This window comes from Sciurus vulgaris (genome assembly GCF_902686455.1).
Source record: "Sciurus vulgaris genome assembly, chromosome: 1".
Lineage (NCBI taxonomy): Eukaryota > Metazoa > Chordata > Mammalia > Rodentia > Sciuridae > Sciurus > Sciurus vulgaris.
The window spans coordinates 8,561,417-8,581,484 of record NC_136461.1 but is presented as its reverse complement, the minus strand read 5'-3'; the positions used below and the strand labels follow the sequence as shown (position 1 = coordinate 8,581,484).

Here is a 20,068-nt window from a genome sequence, read left to right as displayed (position 1 = left end):
ATGCATACACAATTCAAAAGACAGAACGTATATGAATACTGACAGAAACACATTCTGAGATTAGACCACTTGTTAGAAATTAGTGACCCATCCTAAGGTCTATTAATCACACTGTGGATAAAAGAAAAAAGAAGGAAGTGTCAGAAATGTGTTAGCTATTCAAGTGGCACTCAGCAGGTCTGGGGCAATTTAATAAAAGAACAAAATTAATAAGGTCAGCAGACACTGGGGACCAAGATGTGAAGCTGGTCAGATATGACAGGAGTGAAGCCCCTGGAGGGCAGGCAAAAAAAGAAGGGAAGCAGACACCCGAGCGGCTGAACTGTGGCCCCGAAACGATCCTCCTTCGCACTGCGCAGGGCGTTCTGAGCCGCTGCTGCCGTAAAGCAAAGCTTCCATCACAATCTTCATGCAATTCCGTTCCAAGGACTAGGGTGGCTACACGTGGCATGCCAGCTCGGTTTCCAATGAAACCAAAGGCACAATTTATTTTGATTCTTAATGTCCTCTAACAAGATACCCAAGCTTCTTCCAATCATAAGGAAAGACCTCTTCTAGGAGCTTTTCTAAAATAATTTATACCAGGTGTGAAACCTCAGTTTTGGTTCTTTCTTTCCTTAAATAACATTCTTGTTTTTAGCACAGTGTCAACATTTGAGCTTTGTAATCTTCAGTACTGAATTACACATTCTGTATAGAAGAAATAGTGTTTTGATTCACAGTTTATAAATCCCCACTATTTAGAACGTGATATAGTTCATCATTTATATTCAAGTAAGAATTTCATCCTACAAAACCCCATTACAAAGAATGCTGGCTTTGCTGCAATATCCTCCTGCATGGGAAAGTTACTGAATGCTAGAAGGAACTGTTGGCCTCTGTACACTGTGATCTGAGACTAAGAAGGACTGAGTAGGACATTTAGAAAAGTAAGATGGGAGGATGACAATTATATCAGTCACTAAGCCAGGACAAGGAGAGGTTTGCAATTAAATCATACAAAGAACTGTTGTAGAGTTGCCATGAGCCAAAAAACAGTTTGCCATTTTCATAATTGATTTATCATTTCTCTGTACTTTCTAAGAAGTAAAGTGATTTTAAAATAAACCAACAAAATTGGGCTGGGTTTGTGGCTCAGTGGTAGAGCACTTGCCTAGCATGCACGAGGCACTGGGTTCGGTTCTCAGAACACATATAAATAAATGAATAAAATAAAGGTCCATCAACAACTAAAAATATATATACATATTAAAAGTAAATAAATAGACCAACAAAATTTGAAAAAAAGAAAACAGGCCCTCTTAGTAGCTTCCCTTACTTAAGTCTGTAGACAGAATGAACATCTCCCCTGGTTTCCCAGGGACAGCCCTTTTATAAGATTGTCTTCCAAGTCTAATTATTAATAATACCCACTTTATACCCTCAAAAATATTCCAACAAGAAAATTTTGTAGTCACTCTAAAAATCATTAAAAACACAGGTAGATGCCAGGGCCTGTTCCCAACCTACGGAATCAGATTCTTGGGATGGAGATGGGGAAGGAAGTGAGAGGAAGTTGTGTCAGACACATTTTTAACAAGCTATCTCGATGACTGATGCAAAAGCCACCAACAGGTATGGCCAGACCAAGAGCCACCATCAAGTGGCTGGTCCACACCTCCTCAGCATGCGCACACAATCTGATTTGTGTTGGGCTATTCAGACACTTACCAGACTACACGCTTGATTTTCCCCACTTACCAATCATTTCCAGGTGTGCTACTAATTTAGACACATTGGCTTTAGCGAGTTCACTGGTGGTTTTATTCAACACAAGAGAGAGTGAGTGAACCTAGGAACACACAAGACAAAGCAAGGCAAATGTTACTGGTAAGAAAGGGTGTCTTTCAGGGAAATGGCAGAACAAAATCAAGGAGGATGCGGAAAGGTGTGGGAAATCTGAAGGTAAAGCTCTGCGTGGCACTAACTTCCCTTCTGCTTTGTTATCCCACTCAAACGACGGTCTGATGATAAAGCCAACGAGAAAGGAACTCAGCGGCAGTTGAGATTCCAGGTTCTCTGGCATCTCTTCTGAGCTGGCTTCATCTATTCTGTTAGTGAAATGTTGCACATTATAAAACAACTTCTCCCATTTTTATTTTCATTGTTATATTACACAATTCTGCAATAACTCATATGGATCCATCCATGAAGTAGTCTCATCTAAGAAATTTGTCAGGGCAAAATGAAAATGATGTTGAATCCTGCCTAATACCTTGGAATGCATTCTTAACAGAAGCTCTGCTGACCAACCAGGACTTACCTGGGCACCACAAAGACTTCTTTCCCAGGGACAAGGACAGACAGAAGAATAAGCAAAACCCTCTGGCTCTACAAACATTCTTTGTAACAAGTTCTGTAATGTAACTTTGTAATTATAACAACTAGAAGGACTTATATGTCTAGGGTTTGTTACACCAGGTTCTCAACAAGCTCTGCGCTCTGAGGACCACCCCTGGAGAGGAGGAACTGAGTAGAGAGAAGGGAGGAGAGGAGCAAACAGAGCCCATTCAACCGTCAACTCCCACCCGGCTTCCAGATGGCAGAGACCATGCGTGGTCAGCCCTGTATCTGCAATGCCTACCACAAAGCAGGTGCTCAGAAAACAGTTGGTAAAGGAAAGAAGGGGGGGGGGGGGGAGAGGAAGGAAGAGGAAGGGAAGAAGGAAAAATAGTTATAGGAGGCGGCAGAGAAAAATGGAGTGCACTACTACAGTTGGGTAATGACCATCAGGTGCCCTCTAGTCCCCCACAGCATGCGTTTTGACAGACACTCGGATCCCAAGTCATCATGATCATCATAAAGAAGTAAAATAAGAAACACTCTAGACATTTAGCCATCAAAAGAACACAAATTGGGTCTAAAAATGCTTTATGTGGAGGAACCTGACCATCAGCACCTGAACCCCCTGGGGCCTGAGTCTTAGTATCTCGAAAAGAGGGATGTCCAGCTGCCGTGGGCCTCCTGCCCAGTGCAACAGCAGCACCAGGCACCACCACAAGGTGTCCTCCCCAGGGAGCTGAAACCAACTCTCCAGCACTAACTTTCGCTTCTAAACATGGGGGATAAAACAAAGTCAAAGAGCAAAACCAAGAACAGACAAATCTAGAAGGCTGGACCTCCATGAGGCCCTAACCCAGACTCTCCAGCAAGGCAGGGTGGGGAGCATAAGAAAGCACTGGGGGGCTGGTTTACCTTAAGTAAAAGAGGTGTGTGTTGGGGGCGGGGGTTGATTGTTGGGTTTTGGTTTTGTTTTCCCTTTTCAGACAGGTCTTCCTAAGTTGTCCAAGTTGGTCTCAAACACCCCCCTCCTACCTCAGCTTCCGGGAACTGGGATTATAGGCACCATACCTGGCTTACGTAAAGAGATTTAAGAAACGATGACCGCAAATGTGACATGTGAACCTTCTTGGATCCTGATTCAAAAAATTCCTGTATCATTACTGAACTATCCTTATTTGCAGCTGAGAAGACTTGGGCTCAGAAAGACAGATCATTCCACTGAATTAGAGACCCAAAGAGAGGCACAAAGCCCCTCAGACCACTCATCCCTCCACAGTTCAAAACAAAAGGGCATTTCTGAAACAATCAGGGCACCCTGAGCTCAGACTGGCAGTGTAACCTAAGACCAAGGCATTTTTGTTAATTTAGTTCAATATGACAATGTATTTTAGTTGTAAGAAAATGCCCATTTTTTTTTCCCTAGAAATGAATACTAAAGTATGTTGAGGTAAAATGATATACTATTTGGAATTTGCTTTAAAATTCTTCAGTGAAGAAAAAAAAGAACAAAGCAAACGTGATAAATTACAGCATTGGGGACATGATGGTTTGTTGTACTATTTTCTCTGAGACATACTTGCCATTTTTCACAATAAAAATGTTTTTCAAAACTTCTTATTTGCAAAGAGCACATTGTCAAGGGACATTTATCTAGTCCTATTTTCTTGCAGAAACAGCCATATCAATCTCTACAGACTCCCCTGGAAAGAGTCCCCCACCTGGCCCTGCACCTCACCATCAAAAGGTCCCTGCAGCAGACTATCTCAGGCACTACAAGAACAAGTGACAGTGCACGGGCATGAAGTCCAGCAGAAGAATGACCACAGGCTCTGCCCTTTCCATTCATTGCTGAATAAGCCCAGGCACAGAGGCCTCAGCACTGAGCAAGCCGGGCAAAACCAGCTCCTTCCCACCCCTTAGTGCTCCATCACACCCAGCAGACAGGGTGAAATTCAAATGTAGTTCATGGTTTTAAAAAAATATCTGAGAAGGGAGATCCAAGATAGCGGACTAGAGGGAGGCTGCGTTCCTTGTCGCTCCATAACTCCAGTTTTAAGCAGAGGATATCTGTCTCTTGGTGAGGCAGTTTTTGCTGCTTATCAATCCTCTGCTGTTTACCCCATTTGTCTGCTGTGACCACCTGCAATCTGCCAGCATATCAACGCCTTTTTTGAGTGCAGATTGCTCACTGTCAGGCGTCTATCATCCGCCATTTGCCTGCCTCTTGCCTGTCCATCGCCTGCCTTACACCTATCCATCACCCAGTGCACGAGGTTCACCTCCTGATCGTCTGACAACAGTCAGCAAACTGATCGCCGACGGCCAGTGGACCACCACCTGCCTGCTTTTGCCTGGAAGTTCCCTGTTACAGTACCTGCAGGTTTGATTACAAGTGGCTGCCGCCATTTTAGGACAACAGCCAGGCCCCATAGGACCCCTGGTCAGACTGACTGAGCCCCGTCTCCAGGAGCCCTCAACCCAACTGATCACTCCCTGCCTCTGGACCCTGACATCCACTAACTGCGCCCTACTGCCAGGACCCCCAAGACCAAGTGACTGCGCCCTATCACCGGGACCCCAAACCGACTGATTGCACCCGGCCTGCAGGACCTCCAGCTGACCACGTCCACACCCTGAGCTGCAGCTCCCCATTTGCCAACACATTTGGAAGCCAGAGCAGCCATCTTGGATTAATCCTGGAAGCCGTAACTCCGATCTTTAGGTGAGGCGAATCCCATCCTGAGATGCCTGCTGGAAACTTGAAGCTCATTGTCAGGTAACTCTCATGCATCAGGCTACTGAACTCTGGGAGGTTTCATTACATTCATTCATTATATGACTGTTATACTGTAGACTTTCTTCTTTTTCCTTATTGAAAAATTTTAAGTTCTTATTTCTTTACTTTTCTTGCTCTCCTTTCCTTTTGTTTACCTGTCCCCTCAGAGTCTCTTTCTCCCTTTTTTGCATGCTAACATCCAATTTCCTTTGATTACACTCTCACCCTTTCTATTATCTAGAAAATTCTGTATATTCTTTTCTTATTCCATTAACAGTCACATTCTATATCCCTCTGCATCCTCTTTGTCCTCCATTAGAAACTGCAGTCCTTATTGCAAATCTGTTTGTTTTACTGAAGATAATATTTGAACTCATTCTGTTTCTTATGACAATTTTGTTATTGTCCTCATAGGGGCTATTTGGTCTAGGTTTGCATAGTGTCTGATTTGGGCACTGATAATATTGATCTCCCCTTAAAGAAAGGGTTTTGGAAACCTATAGAGCCACTATAAGCCTATAGGGAGAAATCTGCAATACCCCAGATCTGCACTGCTAAAGGGGAAGATACATGAACAACATGAAAAAACAAGGGAAGAAAATGATCCAAACAAATCTAGATTCTATATTAACAGAATCCAATGACAGTATGGTAGAAGAAATGTCAGAAAAGGACTTCAGATTACACATGATTAAGATGATTCACGAAGCAAAGGATGAGATAAGAGAGCAAATGCAGGCAATGAATGATAATACCAATAAGCTGAAAGAGCAAATGCAGGAAGCAAAAAATCATTTCAACAAAGAGATAGAGATTCTAAAAAAAAACCCAAATGGAAATCCTTGAAATGAAGGAAACAATAAACCAAATAAAAAACTCAATGAAAAGCATCACCAAAAGACTAGACCACTTGGAAGACAGAACCTCAGACAATGAAGACAAAATATTTAATCTTGAAAATAAAGTCGCCCAAACAGAGAAGATGGTAAGAAATGATGAACAGAATCTCCAAGAACTATGGGACATCATGAAAAGACCAAATTTAAGAATTGTTGGGACTGAGGAAGGCACAGAGATATAAACCAAAGGAATGAACAACCTATTCTATGAAATAATATCAGCAAATTTCCCTAACCTGAAGAATGAAATGGAAAATCAAATACAAGAGGCTTACAGAACACCAAATGCACAGAATCACAACAGATCCACATCAAGGCACATTATAAGGAAAATGCCTAACATTCAAAATAAAGATAGGATTTTGAAGGCCACGAGAGAAAAGCATCACATTACATATAGGGGGAGACCAATACGGATAGCAGCCGACTTCTCAACCCAGACTCTAAAAGCTAGAAGGGCCTGGAACAACGTATTTCAAGCTCTGAAAGAACATGGTTGCCAACCAAGAATCCTATACCCAGCAAAACTAACCTTCAGATTTGAAGATGAAATAAAATTCTTCCGTGATAAAAAAAAGTTAAAAGAATTTACAAATAGAAAGTCTGCGCTATAGAATGCTCTCAACAAAATATTCCATGAGGAGGAAATGAAACACAACAATGTAGGTCAGCAAGGGGAGGAACTATCTTAGAGAAAAACCACTCAAAGGAGAAACCAAGCCAACTTAAAAACCAAAAATAAGCCAAATGACTGGGAATACAAATCATATCTCAATAATAACCCTGAACGTTAATGGCCTAAACTCATCAATCAAAAGACATAGACTGGCAGAATGGATTAAAAAGAAAGACCCAATAATATGCTGCCTGCAAGAGACTCATCTCACAGAAAAAGACATCCACAGACTAAAGGTGAAAGGATGGGAAAAAACTTACCACGCACATGGACTCAGTAAAAAAGCGAGGGTTTCCATCCTTATATCAGATAAAGTGGACTTCAAGCCAAAGTTAGTCAGAAGGGATAAAGAAGGACATTTCATACTGCTTAAGGGAACCATAAATCAGGAAGACATAACAATTGTAAATATTTATGCCCCAAACAATGGTGCATCCCTGTACACCAAATAAATCCTTCTCAATTTCAGGAATCACATAGACCACAACATGATAATTCTGGGTGATTTTAACGCACCACTGTAACCACTAGATAGATCTTCCAAACAAAAACCAACCAAAGAAACCATAGAACTCAATAACACAATCAATAACCTAGACTTAATAGACATATATAGAATATTCCATCCATCAACGAGCGAATTCACTTTCTTCTCAGCAGCACATGGAACCTTCTCAAAAATAGACCATATGTTATGCCACAAAGCAGCCCTTAGGAAATGCAAAAAAACACAGATACAGCCTTGTGTTCTATCAGATCATAATGGACTGAGAGTAGAAATCAATGACAAAATAAAAAAAAAAACAGAAATTACTCCAACACCTGGAGACTAAATAATATGATATTAAATGAAACATGGATAACAGAGAACATGAAGGAGGAGATAAAAAAAATTCTTAGAGGTCAATGAGAATGACGATACAACATATCAAAATCTCTGGGACACTATGAAAGCAGTACTAAGAGGAAAATTAATTGCATGGAGCGCATTCCAGAAAAGAATGAAAAGTCAACAACTAAATGACCTAACATTACAGCTCAAAGCCCTAGAAAAAGAAGAACAGAATAACAGCAAAAGTAGTGGAAGACAAGAAATAATTAAAATCAGAGCTGAAATCAATGAAATTGAAACAAAAGAAACAATTCAAAAAATTGACAAAATGAAAAGTTGGTTCTTTGAAAAAGTAAACAAAATAGACAAACTCTTAGCCACACTAACAAAGGAGAGAGAAAACTCAAATTACTAAAATTCATGATGAAAAAGGAAATATCACGACAGACACCACTGAGATACAGAACATAATGAGAAGCTACTTTGAAAAATCTGTATTCCAACAAAATAGAAGCTACTGAAGACATTGACAAATTTCTAGAGACACATGCTCCTCCCAAACTGAACCAGGAGGACATACACAATTTAAATAGATCAATATCAAGCAATGCAATAGAACAAGCCATTAAAAACCTACCATCCAAGAAAAGCCCAGGACCAGAGAGATTCTTAGCCGAGTTCTACAAGATCTTCAAAGAAGATCTCATTCCAATACTTCTCAAAGTATTCCAGGAAATAGAAAAGGAGGGTACCCTACCAAACTCATTCTATGAAGCTAATATCACCCTCATACCCAAACCAGGAAAAGACACATCAAGGAAAGAAAAATTTAGACCAATATCCTTGATGAATATAGATGCAAAGATCCTTAACAAAATATCGGCAAACTGTATCCAAAAACATATTAAGAGAATCATGCACCATGATCAAGTGGGGTTCATCCCTGGAATGCAAGGATGGTTTAACATCTGTAAATCAATAAACGTAATCCATCATGTCAATGGAATTAAGGATAAGAATCATATGGTTATTTCAATTGACGCAGAAAAAGCGTTTGACAAAATACAACACCCCTTCGTGCTCAAAACACTAGAAAAAATAGGGATAGTAGGAACATACCTGAACATTGTAAAGGCTATTTATGCTAAGCCCATGGCCAACATCATTCTTAATGGAGAAAAACTGAAACCATTCCCTTTAAAAACGGGAACAAGACATGGATGTCCTCTTTCACCACTTCTATTCAACATTGTCCTCGAAACTCTAGCCAGAGCAATTAGGCAGACCAAAGAAATTAAAGGGATATGAATAGGAAAAGAGGAACTTAAGCTGTCACTGTTTGCTGATGACATGATTTTATATTTAGAGGATCCAAAAACCTCCTCCAGAAAACTTCTAGACCTCACCAATGAATTCAGCAAAATAGCAGGCTATAAAATCAACACACATAAATCTAAAGCAGTTTTATACGCAAGCAATGAAACATCTGAAAGGGAAATGAGGAAAACAACTCCCATTTGCAATAGCCTCAAAAAAATAAAATACTTGGGCATCAATCTAACCAAAGAGGTAAAAGATCTCTACAATGAAAACTACAAAACATTGAAGAAAGAAATTGAGGAAGACCTTAGAAGATGGAAAGATCTCCCATGTTCTTGGATAGGTAGAATTAATATTGTCAAAATGGCTACACTACCAAAAGTGCAATACAGATTCAATGCAATTCCAATTAAAATCCCAATGATGTACCTCAAAGAAATAGAGCAAGCAGTCATGAAATTCATCTGGAAGAATAAGAAACCCAGAATAGCTAAAGCAATCCTTAGCAGGAAGAATGAAATGGGGTATTGCAATACCAGAACTTCAACTATACTACAAAGCAATAGTAACAAAAACGGCATGGTATTGGCACCAAAGCAGACAAGTAGATCAATGGTACAGAATAGAGGACACGGACACAAACCCAAATAAATACAATTTTCTCATACTAGACAAAGGTGCAAAAAATATGCTATGGAGAAAAGATAGCCTCTTCAACAAATGGTGCTGGGAAAACTGGAAATCCATATGCAACAGAATGAAATTAAACCCCTATTTCTCACCCTGCACAAAAATCAACTCACAATGGATCAAGGACCTTGAAATCAGACCAGAGACCTTACATCTTATAGAAGAAAAAGTAGGTCCAAATCTTCAACTTGTTGGCTTAGGATCAGACTTCCTTAACAGGACTCCCATAGCACAAGAAATAAAAGCAAGAACTAATAACTGGGACAGATTCAAACTAAATAGCTTTCTCTCAGCAAAGGAAACTATCAGCAATGCAAAGAGAGAGCCTACAGAGTGGGAGAATATCTTTGCCACTCATATTTCTGATAGAGCACTAATTTCCAGAATATATAAAGAACTCAAAAAACTCTACACGAAGAATACAAAAAACCCAATCAACAAATGTGCTAAGGATATGAACAGACGCTTCACAGAAAATGTACAAGCAATCAACAAACATATGAAAAAATGTCCACCATCTTTAGTAATAAGAGAAATGCAAATCAAAACTACACTAAGATTCCATCTCACCCCAATTAGAATGGCGATTATCAAGAATACAAGCAACAATAGGTGTTAGAGATGATGTAGGGAAAAAGGTACACTCATACATTGCTGGTGGGGCTGCAAATTAGTGCAGCTACTCTCGAAAGCAGTGTGGAGATTCCTCAGAAAACTTGGAATAGACCCACCATTTGACCCGGCTATCCCACTTCTTGGCCTATACCCAAAGGACTTAAAATCAGCATACTACAGAGATACAGCCACATCAATGTTCACTGCTGCTCAATTCACAATAGCCAGGCTGTGGAACCAACCTAGATGTCCTTCAATTGATAAATGGATAAAGAAACTGTGGTATATATATATACAATGGAATATTACTCAGCTATAAATAATAATAAAATTATGGCATTTGCAGGCAAATGGATGACACTGGAGAATATAATGCTAAGTGAGATAAGCCAATCTCAAAAAACCAAAGGACGAATGATCTCGCTGATAAGCAGATGATGACACATAATGGGGGGGTGAGAGGGGAGCAAGAATGGAGGAAGGAGGGACTGTATAGAGAAAAAAGAGGGGTGGGAGGGGTGGGGGGGAGGAAAAAATAACAGAATGAATCAAACATCATTACCCTATGTGAATGTATGATTACGCAAATGGTATGCTATTACTCCATGTTCAAACAGAAACAACATGTATCCCATTTGTTTGCAATAAAAATAAATTTAAAAAAAAATATCTGAGGACCAGCTAGGTGCAGTGGTGCACTCTGTAATCCAAGCCAAGCAGCTCAGGAGGCTGAGGCAGGAGGATCACCAAGTTCAAAGCCAGCCTCAGCAATGTAGGAAGGCCCTCAGCAACTTATCAAGACCCTGTCTCTAAATAAAATACAGAAAAGGGCTGGAGACGTGGCTCAGTGGGTTCAATCCCTGGTACCAAAAAAAAAAATCTAAGTACCGAGGACAAGTTACCACCATGACAGTAAGGACAGCAGCAGCCACGACTCACTGAATGGCTGCTGTGCCACACGCCACAGAGGGCCTTAGCTGTGTTCTCGCTGAGTGCTCACAGAGACCCCACAGCACAGGCACCTCCCAACAGCCCCAGTTTATTGACAGAAACCTGAGGGAAAGTGGCTAAGGGACAGCACAGCCACACAGCAGCCACGCAGCCATGAGGCTGTAGTCAAAGTGCCGGGATTCAAAGTCCAGGTCCATGCTTCGTTCCTGAGAGAACAGGGAGCCAAGGGCAAAAGCTGCCCTTGAAAGTTGCTGCTACGGACCAGTCGCTGTTCTAGGGCCCTCGCGTATACCATGTCACCTCGCTCTTGCAGATGACGAGAGAAGAGGACACCCAGGACAGGAGAGCAAAGCATTTCCACTGAATGACACAGCCCACGGACTTGACGAGCTGTTTAAACCTCAGGGTCTCCCGGCCTGCAGCTGGGATTTACCCCACGCCTGTTCTGGAGCACTAACGTCTACCCTTTTGTCACAGACGCCCAAGAGACTGTATGTGGCTCTGCTGCCAACAGGAGCTGTTTTCCAGAATAAATGCAAAATGCTCACATTCGAATATATCCAAATTCATTTTTAGAACTTCAAGAAGTCAAAGGGAAGTGATACCTTGAGATCCAGCTTGGTGTTGACCGGATCCTGAAGTTCAGATTCTGTTAAGGCACTGGATTCTAACTTGACATTCTGCAGAACGTCCTCAGGTGGCAACTTCATTGCATGGTTGTCTGCAGTGGAGCCAATTCCAAAAAAATCTAATATCACGACCCAGGTTTGCAATGTGATCAGAACATCCAAGCAGTTAAAATCAACATCGATGCTCCGGTTAACTCGGTTGTAAATGGAAGAGAATTCTGGATGTTTCTTATCCACCAAGAATACATTGATGTGAACCAAGGAATCATCGAATTTACTCTTTCCTGTAAGAACCTTGGGCTCGTCTACCGTTGGAGAAGGAGGTGGGGTCAAGGGGTAGTCCTTGTCCTGGACTTCCTTTTGTTTCTTCCGGGAGGCAGAGGTGGGTCGCTGATACAATTGGAAGACATTAGGCGCTTCCTCCATGTGGGAAGGGAGTGAGCGAGGCATATCAGGGTACTCCACGTTGGACACTGAAGGGCAAGACTGGGAAAGGTACTCTTTCTGTGCTAAGCTAGATGGCTTAGGAGCACCTCGGGACACCATCAGGTTCTTGTACTTGGAGTCTGGATTTTTCTCCAGCAAGTCCTCCATCAGCAGGGACCGCAGGGCAATCTGAATGGACAAGGTCTGAGGATGGTCTTTACTGAATTCCACCTCAAAGTCCTGAAACCTTAAGCTCACCAGACCCTGGGCCCCCAAAGTGAGATCCCCACTTAGCTGAACTTGAAGCTCTGATATGCAAAAGTTGGCTTGAATCTGAGTAAAGGCCTTGGCTTCTTTCACAGACCAGGACTTCTGAGAGGTGCTGGAAAGGCTTGAGTGGCTGAACAACCCGTTCTCCTTCCGCTCCAGGGAAGGCTCTCCGCAAGCGCTGAGGGCAGGCAGAGGAGAGCTGGGGCAAGAGGCAGCGGCGGCGCTGGCTGGAAACTTATTCGGATCTTCGCTGTACACAAGGTTGTCCAGCGTTTGTAAAACCTGCTCATACACGTGCTTGGCTAACACCACCTGCATCAAAGGGAGAAACTCAGTTACTCCCCAGGATTATCAACTGCTCTCAGAGACGCCGCCTGTCAATGTCCACGGTCGACAGCCTGGGACTTCCCTTGAGATTTTAAGTTAGTTGGTAAGACTATCGCCATCACTTTTTTATTATCCTTACCTCTTTCTGTCCCACTTTTATTTACAAAGCCCTCCCCAGCACCTCACAGAAAAATCTACATGTAAGTGTTGACTGTATGCCCAAATCAGTAAAGTCAGATTGAAACTTGGGTACCAAGGAACTCTCATTAATTTTGTAAGGTATGATAATACCACCTTAAAAGATATGATAAGGCACACCTAGTTTGCAGACACATTCCAAAAACACTGGTATGAAACGGTATAAAATCAGGGCTTTGTTTATGTATACGTGTGTTGAGCACATCAAAGTTGCTGGTATTAAAATCCTGTTCAAGCTGGGCATAGTAGTGCATGCCTTAATCCCAGCAACCTTTGAGAGGCTGAGGCAGGAAGATCACAAGTTAAAGGACAGCCTCAGAAACTTAGGAAGACCCTGTCTCAAAAAAGGACTTTGGATGTAGCTCAGTGGTAAAGCACCAGTGGGTTCTATCCCCAGTACCACCAAAAAAAAAAAAGAGAGAGAGAGAGAAAGATGGGGGCTGGGTTTGTGGCTCAGTGCGAGGCACTGGATTTAATTCTTGGCACCACATAAAAAACAAATAAATAAAGGTATTGTGTCCATCTACAAGTAAAAAAAAATTTTTAAAAAAGAAAGAAAAGATGGGCCAGTGACAGAGCTCAGCAGTAGAGCACGTGCCTACATGTGTGAGGCCGTGGGTTCAATACCTGGCAACGCAAACACACATACACACACAAACACAAAGATGGATGAAATGTACGGTAAAATCCTTAAAATGTTGCATTTGATTGATGGACATAAGACTCATCATTCTATTATATATTTAAGCATGTTTAAATTTTCATAATAAAATGGTTTAAAGAATCAAATTATTGAAGAATAAATATTTGTCTTTAAAACTTATTTTAAAATAAAGTATTTAGGGCTGGGGATATAGCTCTGCTGGTAGAGTGCTTGCTTTGCAAGCACAAGGCCCTGGATTCAATCCCCAGCATCACCCAAAAAAAAAGTCTTTAGATTAAATTTTGAAGACATTCATCAGGACGACAGTCAATGCTAGCCATTAAGAAGTCAACACACACAGAACACATGCAGAACTCCCCCGCAGCTCAGGCTGGAGGCAAGACTTGCTGGGAGAGGGGAAAGCTGTGGGCAAGGTTCTCACCCAGACACCCACTGGAAGCACTGGTGGCAGTAGGGACACACGCTCTGTTGACTGCACCCCTGAGCTACCTCGGAACAGCTGCTGGACACACTGTGGGACACAGGTCCACTGTCCTGAGATTCTCCTGTCCTTGTTTTACACTGTAATGCTAATGGAACACTCTTTGCTCTACTCCCTGTCAAATCAGGAACAGCACTTTTGAAGGAAAAAGGCAGTATATACATACAGTCACCACACACACACACACACACACACACACACACACACACACACACACACACGGGCAGGGGGGGTCCTCTGTCCTGATCCATTTCATTTCAGACAAGGCAAGACTAATTCTCCCTTGAAAACATCTGTCAATGGGTGCAGCAAATCACATCATTTTATAAGCTGGGCCAAGTATGTCAAAAGTGTGACAAGAATTATATCCTCCTGGGAAAAAGAGACTGACTTTTTTTTTTTTTTTTTTTTTTTTTTGTAGTGCTGGGGATTGAACCCAGGGCCTTGTGCATGCAAGGCAAGCACTCTACCGACTGAGCTATGTCCCCAGCCCAAGAGACTGACTGTTTAATCAAGAATTTCCCTGTACCCAAATGGCAATGGACTGAAGAATCTGCCTCCTCCTTCTATGCAACCTGCCTCTGATCCACATAAAGAAGGCTAACAAGAATGCTTGCCCAGTGATAAAATATGATAAAATGATTCCATGTTTAGTGGAAAAACTGCATTAATGATATTTCCTTTGAAATCATATTTTCCACCCACATTTAATAAGCATAAATAGGTAACATTATAATCTACGTATAGATTTATGTAGCACAAATATAAAATAGAGGCTGAGCATTTGAGAAATCCAAAATACCCCTGAAATCTGAAACTTTCTGAAAGTTAATGAAATGCTCAAAATGTTTCAGATTTTACAGCACTGCCGGTTTCAGAGCTTCTGATTAGGAATGCTCAACCAATGAAGTCTTCACAAATATTTCAAAATCCAAAAAACTCTGATATCTGACATACTTCTGGTCCCAAGCATCTGAGTCACGTCAGCTGCCCTGACATGAAAATCAGTTGGGTACTTACCTGAACTGGATTGACGAACTTTCCTTCAATCTTCATGATGCTGGACGTCCCCAGGTCATCCGGACTAAGGGAGAAAGTCAGTTCAGACTCTCTCTCAACTGGGATCTTTTCCAGTTTAAACTGAATGGTGGTGTTGTTCAGGATATGAAAAGCTGGCAGAAGAGAGGGAAATGACAGACTGTAAACGCTAATCTTATCTTGCTATTGCTGGTTAAGTGTGGAGAGTATAAAATAGAGCCCGTGAGTTATTCCTAGACTAGAGGGTAGGTCAGCCTGGTACCTAGGGGTGTATGATGAAGAGTAAACTTGAGGACTATCCGAAGACAAAAACTCACCGAGAGAAGAGATAATAAAAGGTAAGAACACAGAAAAATAGAAAAATTTCAAGACATGCTTTATTTGGCAGTTTTAAAATATGGCGTGGTAAACTAATCCAGTCCAGAGATTGGACATTAAGCTTCTTTTCACCTCCCAAGGTGATTTTCCAAGCCACACTGCTCATCCTTATCTAGCTTTCAGAAGTAGATGGAACCCTTTTCTTGGCTCTAAGTAAACAACCCTGATCCCAGAGAATGGATCTTTCAGAGTATGTGTACCAGAACCAGTGAATTAGCATCTGGGAACCACAGGAGGATGGGTCTCCAAAGTCTTCATTTCTTCACCAACAAAGCCATGCTGCAGAGCTTTCGTGATTTCTCTAGATGCCACAACTGACAGATTGAGCTGGGCGTGGCGACGCACGCCTGTGATTGCTCAAGAGGCTGAGGCAGGAGGACTGCAGGTTCAAAGCCAGCCTCCGCAATTTAGCAAGACTGTAAGCAACCTAATGAGACCCTGCCTCGAAATAAAAAACAAAAAAGGGATGGGGATGTGGCTCAGTGATAGAGCATCCCTGGGTTCAATCCCTGGTACCTTAAAAAAAAAAAAAGACTAACAGATTGAACTGTTTGGCACTAGCTGATCAGATTCAGAATACGAATTCAAAACTCCACTCCGAGCACCCTCTTCCATCCGACCCATCATGGAAGGACATGGCGGAATACCAGAAGGAGAACATAATGTCTACAGACTATGTTTCACGTTCTGTTTATGCTAATCCCTGAGCTAGCATGGGCTAAAACATTCATCTAGGAAAGAGCTACAGTTTATAACAAGAAAATTGACAAAATTAAACAACACTAACCAAATTCATCCACTGAAGCATCTCTATAAATGAGTATAGTCACACAGTTTCCAAAAGAAAACATTTTTAAACATTCTTGTTTGAAGCTGGGGTTGTGGCTCAGTGGCACAGCACTTGCCTAGCATGTGTGAGGCACTGGGTTTGATCCTCAGCACCACATGAAAAAATAAATTAAAAAAACAATGAAGTTAAAAAAAAAAACTCGTTTTGCCAAAAATGATATTAAATGGAAAAAGGTGAAAATATACCAATCTACTAGGAAGCATCTGTCAAAATTCTACCATGATTTCTAAAATATTAACTGGGGATAATTCTAGAAGAAAATGTTTTTGTTGTCGCTGTTTTTGGTGGAATACCAAAACCTTTAAACAAAATGAAACAGAATTATGCTCCTTACCTTGACCTCTATGCAGAGATTCAAAGAAATCATGTCGAGTGAAATGAGCTTCCTCCTGACTATTGGCACTGGCAGAGCCAGAGGGTGGACAAAACGTCCGATTGACTTCAGCCCCAGCACCTTCTCTGCCTGCCAGCTGGGTGCAATTCAAAGAATACAGTTTAATGTCCTTGATTTCCACCTGCAGACGGTCACTTCTGGATTCATCATCTCCTGCCACAAAATTCTGGATGAATATCTGTCCCAGGTGTCCTACCAACAACTCGGGACTCCCTGGCTTCCGAGGGATAGAAACAACTGGAGATTCGATGTTGATGTTCAGGATTAGCTTTACAGTGTCCGAATGACACGAAGATAGGCCAAACCCATATATTTCATTTTCCTCTAAGATAAAGGGTTCCCGGGACTTCTTGGGAGTCTCAAAGAGTGACACCATCTCGCTGTACTCGGCAGTCTTGGTAGCTAACACTGTGGTGACTTTGGTGGCTGCACTTTTCAGCATACTTCGAAAATTCTCTTCCAGTTCATCCATGGACAATGTCAACTCCTTCAGGAATTTGGCAGAGTGGTTATAATGCAAGGAAGCCATCTTCAGGTTGAGGATACACTCCTGTTTAGATTTCTCAATAAATGTGAAACTCAATGCTTCAGTAAGGGCTGCATCTTCCATTCTGACAAATACGGATTCAAAGTAGCCAATGTCACTGACAATATTTTCATAGCCTGAGGAATTCCCGATGCTGACAACATACTGGTTCTTAGCATTATCTTGTGTCAAATCCATGAGTTGCAAACAGCCAAGAGAACCGTTCACATCGAACGTGCTCCCCATTGAGACGTTGACTTTGGTGCCACCTACACTTGCAGTGGCGATTTTCCTGCCATGCTTCTCTCCGTTTGCCATTCCCACTGTCCGGAGGAGCAATAAGTTAAGTCTGTGGATTTCCACTGCCACCTCGGTGTTTTGCTCATATGTGGATTGGTAAGTCCCTTGTTCTCTAAAGCTTCTTTCAAAATCAGTCATTAAAGGCTGAGGGCTCAAATCGTCTTTCTCCTTGGGGAAGGATTTTTGAAGAAAACCAATCAGCTCCACAATTGTCTCTGGATTTAGGATAATATCCAAATTATTCACCTGTAATGAAATCACCTGAAGAGTGCTGTCTAAGTTCATTGATGGGCACTCTGAACTCACAAACTGGTACTCCAATTTAATGAGAGACTCTTGTTCTTTGGTGAGAATTTTGTGGATTGAAACGCTAGCTGCAGATGGGTCATTCAGGGTGGCTACATCAGTTAGGTGAGCCACATTAGGTCCAGAGACAGGGGACTGTGCCCTGCTGTCCCGGAGGCTTCCTGTTGGAATATCAAAACTCAAGTTCTTATGTGAAGCCATCAAAAGGTCAAAATCAGCACCAAAGGTCTGCATGGTGTCCACCAGGAGCAAACCATGAACAGTGAGCGAGACCTCAGCATCGTAAGGCCTCTTCACGAAGTGAGCGTTGGTACCAAATACCTTGAGCACGGAAATGTACCTGCCATTGCTCTCAACGCCAAGCTGCATACAGTTGACCTTAAACTCGGCCAGCAGCAGCTGTGACTCCACCAGAACCTCCCGGGTATGCTGCTCCAGCATCACGATGCTCTGGGTCAAGTTCATTACCGAGTCCTGCAAACGTCCCCGCTGTCCATCTTGGGGGAAAATCTTCTCTTTAATCTGAGTGTCAGATGTCTTCATTTCCGGGGTGGTAAGGAGAGCAAAGCAATTCTTCAGAGCAGATATCTTATCCTCATTGATGTGGATTTTTAAGTCTGGCAAGTTGCCTGAGAGCACAGCCCCTGGGTACTTGGGATCCGAGGTGTAAATCAGTCGCCGTTCTAGCTGCAGGTGAACGTTGAACTTCTCCACCACATGGGTGGGTCCCACGTCGATATCCTGGACGTGCTTCCAGTTGTCCTTCACTCGCCCGACCATGATCTGCAGGTCCATGAAGGACAGGGCGTACCTCTCATACATCTTTGTGTTCATTAAATGTGCCTGCAGCTGCTCCTCGCTGATCTCCACTCCAGGAAAAGGAGGCGTGTTCTCCCCATTGCTGCTGCTTGTCTCAGGAGGCGGGGAGTTGGGAGGTGTGGCCAGAGGGGTCTTGTACTCATCGTCACTGAACTGAGTCTCCTCAGAGGCTGACCCGTCCCCACTTTTCCTCTTGGAGTCATCTGCAGAGAAAAGAAGAAAAGACTCAAATAATCTCTGCTATTTTCTTCCTCTATCCTTCACCACAGGGAGGATGAAGACCAGAGATTCCACCAACCCGACCTCTGAAACGACGGAGGAAACCCCAAGCATAATGTTCTGCGTGGTCCTCTAATCGGTGTGAACTCATCCATGAAGCTGTAAGTCGGAATACCAAGAGAAAACACGTGGCTGCAAGAAAAGCTGGGGAGCGGCTGGGGCCCAGCGCCACCGCAGCGACACAGCCTTCCCAGCCATATTGCCAACCCCTCTGTCACTCTCTGTGCTTCCTTAGCTTGTTCACTTTGTCCCCCTGCTAGGAAGCTGAGAGAAGGGAGGTCTCAGGTGTTGTGCTCACAGCAACCCTAGAGCCCACAGCCAGGCTGGTGAGCAAAAACTGCTCAGTGTGTGATTTTCTCCCCTGGTGCACACTTGGGATCCTCTCTAAGGCTGGGTGGCACTGAGACACCACAGGGTGCTGGGCTCCATCGTGTGCCTATTCCACACTGTGTCTTATCGGTTCATGTGGATGCTGCGTGCTGCTGAGCCACCCTTTCACTCAGGTCTAATTTCCTTTTAAGATCCCCCTGAGCACCCAACATCCCCCGGTTCTCCCGTCCCCTGCCCCCTTCCTTCCAGGTCTACTCAGTGAAGATGAGTTGACACAGGCTGACCTGCTTAACTCACTTGCTTTACCCTGAGAACTCACATTCTTCCATCCCATTTCAACAAGCTGAGCTCTAACAGCAGTCATGAAATCACCTTCCAGAGCTCTCTTTTTATATGCCATAATCACAAACAGGTCAGAGCTCCGTCCCTGAGAGTACGCACAGGGAGACGAGGTTTATTAAAATACACAGAGTTGCACAGAAAGGCAAATGAAAACCACGCTGTGACACAGAACAGTCACAGGGACGACAGGGTGCAGACACAGAGCGCTCCGCTGCTGGCAGCAAGGTGACACTGTAGCTGCTGCTGAGAAGTCGGGAGCTCCTCGAAATACTAAACAGACTCACGGAGGACCCAGCAACTCTACCTCCAGGTATGTGCCCAGGAGAACTGAAAACACACAACCACCTGTATGTGAATATTTGTATGTAAATATTCAGAAAGTACTATTCCTAATAGTCAAAAGGTAGACAATCCCAATGTCTAAAATGAA

General features: G+C 42.7%; 1 protein-coding gene across 5 annotated transcripts in view; it reads right to left on the bottom strand.

The window, feature by feature from the left end:
- Positions 1-20,068, bottom strand: part of VPS13D (vacuolar protein sorting 13 homolog D) — a 247,996-nt gene that overhangs the window by 190,213 nt on the left and 37,715 nt on the right. For all 5 annotated transcript variants that reach the window (XM_079142502.1, XM_079142503.1, XM_079142504.1 and 2 more), the window contains 4 exons: positions 16,677-18,890; positions 15,097-15,248; positions 11,687-12,718; positions 1,741-1,831 (listed from right to left, as the gene is read on the bottom strand). In XM_079142502.1, coding sequence (XP_078998628.1) covers positions 1,741-1,831; positions 11,687-12,718; positions 15,097-15,248; positions 16,677-18,890 — 3,489 coding nt within the window. The remainder of the gene's footprint in view (positions 1-1,740; positions 1,832-11,686; positions 12,719-15,096; positions 15,249-16,676; positions 18,891-20,068) is intronic.